The 8,993-nt window shown below is 41.6% G+C and overlaps 1 protein-coding gene across 1 annotated transcript in view; it reads right to left on the reverse strand.

Moving 5' to 3' along the window:
• GLO1 (glyoxalase I) overlaps positions 1 to 8,993 on the reverse strand; it is a 32,303-nt gene extending 23,310 nt beyond the window's left edge. Inside the window, exon 1 of the mRNA XM_007085232.3 lies at positions 8,830 to 8,993. Coding sequence (XP_007085294.2) covers positions 8,830 to 8,913 — 84 coding nt within the window. The 5' untranslated portion in view covers positions 8,914 to 8,993. The remainder of the gene's footprint in view (positions 1 to 8,829) is intronic.

The following is an 8,993-nucleotide window of genomic DNA, read 5'->3' on the forward strand; positions in this document are numbered from 1 at the left end:
AACAAATGAAAGTGAAAATACAACAATCCAAACGCTTTGGGATGCAGTGAAAGCAGTCCTGAGAGGAAAATACACTGCAATCCAGGCCTATCTCAAGAAACAAGAAAAATCCCAAATACAAAATCTAACAGCACACCTAAAGGAAATAGAAGCAGAACAGCAAAAGCACCCCAAACCCAGCAGAAGAAGAGAAATAATAAAGATCAGAGCAGAAATAAACAATATAGAATCTAAAAAAAAGTTAGTGCAGATCAATGAAACCAAGAGTTGGTTTTTTGAAAAAATAAACAAAATTGATAAACCTCTAGCCAGGCTTTTCAAAAATAAAAGGGAGATGACCCAAATAGATAAAATCATGAATGAAAATGGAATTATTACAACCAATCCATCAGAAATACAAGCAATTATCAGGGAATACTATGAAAAATATGTGCCAACAAACTGGACAACCTGGAAGAAATGGACAAATTCCTAAGCACCTACACACTTCCAAAACTCAAACAGGAAGAAATAGAAAACTTGAACAGCCCATAACCAGCGAAGAAATTGAATCAGTTATCAAAAATCTCCCAACAAATAAGAGTCCAGGACCAGATGGCTTCCCTGGGGAATTCTACCAGACATTTAAAGCAGAGATAATACCTATCCTTCTCAAGCTGTTCCAAAAAATAGAAAGGGAAGGAAAACTTCCAGACTCATTCTATGAAGCCAACATTACTTTGATTCCTAAACCAGACAGAGAACCAGTAAAAAAAGAGAACTACAGGCCAATATCCCTGATGAATATGGATGCAAAAATTCTCAATAAGATACTAGCAAATCGAATTCAACAGCGTATAAAAAGAATTATTCACCATGATCAAGTGGAATTCATTTCTGGGCTAGAGGGCTGGTTCAACATTCGCAAATCAAACAATGTGATATATCGTATTAATAAAAGAAAAGAAAAGAACCATATGATCCTGTCAATCGATGCAGAAAAAGCGTTTGACAAAATTCAGCATTCTTTCTTAATAAAAACCCTTGAGAAAGTCGAGATAGAAGGAACATACTTAAACATCATAAAAGCCATATGCGAAAAGCCCACAGCTAATATCATCCTCAATGGGGAAAAACTGAGAACTTTCCCCCTGAGATCAGGAACACGACAGGGATGTCCACTCTCACTGCTGTTGTTTAACATAGTGTTGGACGTTCTAGCATCATCAATCAGACAACAAAAGGAAATCAAAGGCATCAAAATTGCAAAGATGAAGTCAAGCTTTCACTTTTTGCAGATGACATGGTATTATACATGGAAAACCCGATAAACTCTCTGCTAAAACTGATACATGAAGTCACAGGATACAAAATTAATGTACAGAAATCAGTTGCATTCATATACACTAATAATGAAGCAACAGAACGACAAATAAAGAAACTGATCCCATTCACAACTGCACCAAGAATCATAAAATACCTAGGAATAAACCTAACCAAAGATGTAAAAGATCTATATGCTGAAAACTATAGAAAGCTTATGAAGGAAATTGAAGAAGATATAAAGAAATAGAAAAACATTCCATGCTCATGGATTGGAAGAATAAATATTGTTAAAATGTCAATACTACCAAAGCTATCTATACATTCAATGCAATCCCAATAAAAACTGTACCAGTATTCTTCTCGAAGCTAGAACAAGCAATCCTAAAATTTGTATGGAGCCACAAAAGACCCCAAATAGCCAAAGTAATATTGAAGAAGAAGACCAAAGTGGGAGGTATCACAATCCCAGACTTTAGCCTCTACTACAAAGCTGTGATCATCAAGATAGCATGGTATTGGCACAAAAAGAGACACACAGACCAATGGGATAGAATAGAAACCCCAGAATTGGACCGACAAAAGTATGGCCAACTAATCTTTGACAAAGCAGGAAAGAATATCCAATGGAAAAAAGTCTCTTTAACAAATGGTGCTGGGAGAACTGGACAGCAACATGCAGAAGAATGAAACTAGACCACTTTCATACACCATTTACAAAAATAAACTCAATATGGATAAAGGACCTGCATGTGAGACAGGAAACCATCAAAACCCTAGAGAAGAAAGCAGGAAAAAACCTCTCTGACCTCAGCCGCAGCAATTTCTTACTTGACACATCTCCAAAAGCAAGGGAATTAAAAGCAAAAATGAACTATTGGGACCTCATCAAGATAAAAAGCTTCTGCACTGCAAAGCAAACAATCAACAAAACTAAAAGGCAACCAACGGAATGGGAAAAGATTTTTGCAAATGACATATCGGACAAAGGGCTAGTATCCAAAATCTATAAAGAACTCACCCATCTCCACACCCGAAAAACAAATAATCCAGTGAAGAAATGGGCAGAAAACATGAATAGACACTTCTCTAAAGAAGACATCCAGATGGCCAACAGGCACATGAAAAGATGCTCAACGTCACTCCTCATCAGGGAAATACAAATCAAAACCACACTGAGATATCATGAACAAATCAGGAGACTATAGATGCTGGAGAGGATGTGGAGAAACGGGAACCCTCTTGCACTGATGGTGGGAATGCAAATTGGTGCAGCCACTCTGGAAAACAGTGCGGAGGTTCCTCAAAAAATGAAAAATAGAACTACCCTATGACCCAGCAAGAGCACTGCTAGGAATTTACCCAAAGGATACAGGAGTGCTGATGCATAGGGGCACTTGTACCCCAATGTTTATAGCAGCACTTTCCACAATAGCCAAATTATGGAAAGAGCCTAAATGTCCATCAACTGATGAATGGATTAAGAAATTGTGGTTTATATACACAATGGAGTACTACGTGGCAATGAGAAAGAATGCAATATGGCCTTTTGTAGCAACGTGGATGGAACTAGAGAGTGTTATGATAAGTGAAATAAGTCATACAGAGAAAGATACCATATGTTTTCATTCTTATATGGATCCTGAGAAACTTAACAGAAGTCCATGGGGGAGGGGAAGGGAAAAAAAAAAGTTAGAGAGGGAAGGAGGCAAACCATAAGAGACCCTTAAAAACTGAGAATAAACTGAGGGTTGATGGGGGGTGGGAGGGAGGGGAAAGTGGGCGATGGGCATTGAGGAGGGCATCTGTTGGGATGAGCACGGGGTGTTGTATGGAAACCAATTTGACAATAAATTTCATATTAAAAAAAATAATAAATCTATCCAGTGATGTCCTAAAAAACAAACAAACAAAGTGCTGCATCACCCCCAGCAAGGAGTCTTCTTAAGGCTCAAATAAACAGACTCCACAGGGCTTGGACAGACTCCACAGCCCTCAGGACAACCACAGGCTGAAAGCGTTTGTCAGAAAAACACAGCTTGCCAACAGAGCAGTGTTAGGTGTTCCTTTTCAGCAGGAGTACCTCAAGATGTCCAGCAGCTCAGGCACAGGGAGAAGATCTGCACTGGTAGGAGCCAGAATCACCCTGGTGTAGAAGCCCTATGTGTACCACAAGCACCAGTGTCTCCAGTAAAAATCCCATGGGCACAGCTTCCAGAATTTCCCCAAGGGACAGTTACAAGAGACCAAAGCCATGACTTCCTATTAGATATTGATAATTCTCCCTCTCCAAATGCAATTTACCAATCAGCTTATCTTTTATCATAAGCAATATCGCTAAGTAACAAACATATTTTTAATGGTTTCTTGGGAGACAGCTAGAGTTAACCAAATTCACATTCTCATCAAAGGGTTAAGGGCTGATATGCTTCTAGGTATCATATCTCCTATAAAACAAAAATGGATCAAGTTTTGGTCTTTCCTGACTTCTTAAAACTACAGTTGCCTTGAGTGAAAGACCCTTTTGGAAATACAAGCATATGTGAGGGGAACAAAATTGTCTTCTATTAACAGCTGGAGAACATGGTTGATGCACAGGATGGTTTGATATGGTTTTTTTCTTCACTATCTTCCTCCTTCTAGAGTTATTTGCCTGACTCAACCTATGTCAGAATGTGATAAATTGTTCCTGAAAATAATTCAGCAACTCCCTTTACATTTATTCTGTCTTATCTAAATTGGTTTCATGTGGTTCTTTCCTTCCCACTCTATAAGTCAACAGCCAAAGACATACTTCAAGTGTACTCACCCTACAGATAAGAGAGACAGAAATAGATAGGAGACACAAAGGAATTTTTTTTTTAATTTAAAATTTACCTGTGAAATTTGTAAACACCCCTGCCAGACTACTCTTACAACAGATGAAAGAAACAGGAAAATCCCAGAAGCCCTCAGGACCACCAGGACTTTAAAATCTCATGCAAAGGTACAGAAAAAACACACAAGTGTCAGAGAAATAATTCTTCACAAGCAATATGGCTCAAATGCTGGCTCCACCCCCATTACTTTGAGTAAATCGTTACTTTTCTTGAACCTCAGTTTTCACATCTTTAGAATGGGGATAATTATAGTTCTCTGCTTGTAGGGCTGAGTTGGAAAGTATATGGGATAGTGCACGTTAGTGTTTAGCATAGGGCCTCTAGAATCCCTTGTCAGCCCAAGCCAGAGACCTGAAGTCTTCCTAGATTTCTCCCTCTCCACTTCTCTGTAATCCATTCCAAGTGTCCTATCAACCTGACTGATTAAATGCCTCTGAAATCTTTCTCCTTGTCTTTTTTTTTTTTTTTTAATGTTTATTCATCTTTTGAGACAGAGAGAGACAGAGCATGAACAGGAGAGGGTCAGAGAGAGAGGGAGACACAGAATCTGAAACAGGTTCCAGGCTCTGAGCTGTCAACACAGAGCCCGACACGGGGCTTGAACTCACGGACCATGAGATCATGACCTGGACCGAAGTCGGACACTCAACCGACTGAGCCACCCAGGTGCCCCTCTCCTTGTCTTTATAAATGAGCACTACCTTCCTCATGTCCTCACTACTTCCTCCCTGAATGTCTGTCATAGCCTCCCTGGTCTCTGCTCCTTGCAGTTTTCCCCAGATGCAATCCACTGACTTTCCCATAAAGCACCAGAGTGATCTTTCTATAGTGAAAACCCAATTGTGTCACTTCTGGGTTTAAAATAATTCCTTCAGTGGTGCTTCACAGCTTTTAGGAGAAAGTCCCCAAAACAAGCACATATTGGTTATTGCATACTTCTCTAACTTCATCATTTGTCAGCATTACCCTAAACTGGTCATTTCAAACATTTCTGGTAAACCCTTATCAGTTAAAAAAGAGAGCATCAGCCCCAATAAATATGTATTTATTTTAATTATATACATTTACAAATATACTAATAAAACATATATATTATAGGGGCGCCTGGATGGCTCAGTATGCTAGGCATCCGACTTTGGCTCAGGTCATGATCTTGCAGTTCATGGGTTTGAGCCCCGCATAGCGCTCTGTGCCTGGAGTCTGTTTCAAATTCTGTGTCTCCCTCTCTCTCTGCCCCTCCCCAGCTCATGCTCTGTCTCTGTCTGTCTCCCAAAAATGAACAGATGTTAAAAAAAATACACACACACACACACACACACACACACACACACACACATATATATATATATTATAAAATATATTTACCAAATAGAAATCCTTACATGGTGAGATATCTTTACAGGGGCAGTGAGTGCTCATATTTTCTTTGGACATCCTGATGATTGTCCTGTGTACGTTCCCCTCAACTCCCATTGCCTATAACTTAGTCTCATATTACCTGTAGATTCCTGCATCAGTTCTCAGAAGTTATTGTGCTTTTTATATTTGTATGATTCTCTCTGCCTAGATTCTCTCTGCCTATAATGTATGATTCTCTCTGCCTAGAACAGTCTTTCATCCATCTGGCCACTGTCCTTCCTTCCTCCTCTCCATTCTCTCTTCCACCTACCCCTGCACCAATTCTATCAGCTTAAGTGTCGCCAAGACTCAGAGTTTTCCCTGACCCGATCACCCCCCACTCAGATGGGACAGGACTCCAAATTATTATATTAAAGGACACTGAGAGAGTAAAAAGAATTAATTTCAGGAGATTATCACTTAGGGGAAAAAAAAGTATTTGGCCTTATGAAGACAGTTGGCCAATAAGACTACCCAGGATGTGGGACATCTATACATTCCTTGACCTGCCTTTATGACAAAGGTGCAAATGATCAACAGGGAAGTTGACTTTCTACCACCGCTACCCTATACTTTCCAAACCAGGCCCTCATCATTTATTTCACCTTCTGGAAGAACCTTTTAGGTGTCCTCGTCCCCTTCAGGCCTGGATCCCTCCAATCAATTCTACAAAAATGCTGTGAAACCCTGAATGGTTCCCTACTACCTATATAAAATCCAACTTCCTTAGATGTGACATTCAAAAGCTCTCTCCATGATCTGGCTCCAACCTACCATTCTAGCCTTCTCCACCACTGCTCCACTGCTTAGATAACCTGAACTTCAACCAAAAACATGTAACTCACCTCTCCAGAACATGACTTCACTGCATCATTTTGCCATCTCACCACATTTTTGCTCATATATTTCCTTCACCTAGAATGCCTCCTCCCATATAACTCTGTCTTCCAGGTGATTCTGGACCCCCATCCACCTTTCAAGACATAGACTCACCCCCACCTTCCACTTGATGCACTCCCTGATCCCCACAGTTGAAACACAACCTTGAATTATATCACTTTTCACAGAGAACATTAATACATTTTATCTTCCTAGCAGCTCTCTTTATGTTGCTTTTACAAACTCAGCTCAAGTGCCCTGCTAAGGTCACTGCAGCCAATGACAGAACTGGGGGTTCAGATGTAGGTCTTTGGACTTCAAATACCCCATATATATACCATACTACAGATGCTACCTTCAAAAATTTCTACCTCTGTGCTCCAAGGGTGGTTTATAATTTCAATAGCACATTTATCTCAGCTCCATCTTATATTGGAGTTGGTGTCTGTTTGATTGAGGCCTCATCTGGTTCAGCCCAGTATCCCCCATACATACTATGTTTTTATATATAGCAGTGTGGGTGTGTGTGTGTGTGTGTGTGTGTATGTGTGTGTGTTTATATATATAAATAAAATCAGCAATCAGACTGAATCTAATTTAGGTCTTTTACTTTCCTTCATGTCAACTTCCAAAATTACTGCTGAAGTCAGTACTCCAGAAGCAGAACAGGGTGGAAGCTGGGAGCATGAGCTCCTCTCTGGGCAAGTTACTCAATACCTCTATCCTGGAGTCTTCTCATTTATAAAATGGAGATAATAATTATGCCTTCTTCGTAGAGTTGTTATGAGGATTAAATTAAGTAATGTACTTCAAACAACAACCCAGGGCCTGGCACACTCAAGCTGTTATTACCTATCCATTTTATGTCCCCTACATGGTACCTCAAGGGCCAAAAATTACTGATTTCAAGAAGTAATTACTCCAAACAACCAAGAGAATTTTCAATTATATGTAGTGTAAATTAAGAATGCAATGGGCACCTGGGTGGCTCAGTCAGTTAGGCATTGGACTCTTGATTTTGGTTCAGGTCATGATCTCACAGTTCGTGAGTTTGGCCCCACTTCGGGCTCTCTCTTCCCTCTTGGAATTCTCTCTCTCTCTCTCTCTCCCTGTCTCTCTCTCAAAAATAAACTGTAAATAAAAATGCAAGAAAATGTATTTAATACATTTTATAAAAGTCTCTGAAATATTTTTTTTAAATAGCCCAGCACATAAAATCTCCAGTTATCTAGGAAATTAATTTATACTGAATGACTCAGTTTATATTTTGTGAAATAACTAGGTATTACTATTAGAGGATATACAAGTGAAATGAGTGTGAAAGGAAATTTCTTTCTTTTCCTCCCTCCCTCTCTCTTCTGTCCCAATATTTCTCAGTGACTACCATTTTGCCTAAGCTAAGGACCAGGTGCCAAAGGCTTTAGCAATGTGAGAGGTGTCTGACTCTTCACCCTGAAGGTAAAGAGCAAGCAGGGAGCAAACTCAGTTCCTCTTTGAGGTCTGCATAAAGCACGTATTAAATCTTCAAGGAATTTAGAAATTCCCCCATCTAATTTAAAAAAATACAAAGTCGTTTACTGACACTGACAAGTACACCGGAATAACCCCCACTCCCCGCCGCAAGCGGCAGTTGTGTCAAATCCTGGCAGCATGGAGGCACCACACCTGAGTGAGTTACACTGACTGGGTAGAGACATGTTAAGCAAGCTGGAGGGAGGCAACAAGTCATTCCTCTTACTGGGTCTCGGCTGTAATGAGAGGATCGGTGAAAGAATTTCTAAGATTCCCTTTGGATCTAAGCTCCACGATTCTGTCACCTTTCTTGGGGGCCACCATGCACAGGGAGGGCAGAAGTGTGACTGTGAGCAACCATAAAAACCAAGCAAAAGCGAAATTCTGGGCGCGGTTAAACTCGGAGATCAGATTAGTTTGGAGGAGTTAAGCCAGCAGCCAGAGCAGGCTGGGAGGGGCCGGCGTGGATAAGGACCTTCGAACCTGGACTGGGAGTTCTGAAGCTCCTCTTATCCGCCATAGCTACTGGCCCGGGGAACACGCACACGCACGGATAAGGGATCTGACCCTGGCTTGGCCGTGGCTTCCAGTTACCGTCCCCAAATAAACAAGTTAATACAAGAAGGGTCGCAGTCTCTGAGGAAATGGATCCTCTCACGCATCCCCTATTGGACACCACTAGCCATTTACCCAGCCCATTCTGGTCCCCCCTAGGCAGCCAGAGCTGCGGTGGCGACGGTCGGATGGGGTTCGAATCCAGCCGGAGCCCGGCCTGGCTGTGCCGGGGACGTGCGCCCTCCCGGGGCCCGAGCTACGGCCTGCGGGGCCGCGACTTGGGAGAAGTAGGTTCTACGCCCACCTTGGTGCTGGGGTCCGGGTCGGAGCAGCAACCGAGGGCAGCCTCGTCGGTAAGGCCGCTTGACACGGGCTGCGGTTCTGCCATGGCCGCACTGCTGTATTACTGACGGCCGTCTGAGAATGCAGCAACCAGCCACAATCCTCCGGGCCTCTCCTAGGGACGGC

This window comes from Panthera tigris, chromosome B2 (assembly GCF_018350195.1).
Source record: "Panthera tigris isolate Pti1 chromosome B2, P.tigris_Pti1_mat1.1, whole genome shotgun sequence".
NCBI classification, from domain to species: Eukaryota; Metazoa; Chordata; class Mammalia; order Carnivora; family Felidae; genus Panthera; species Panthera tigris.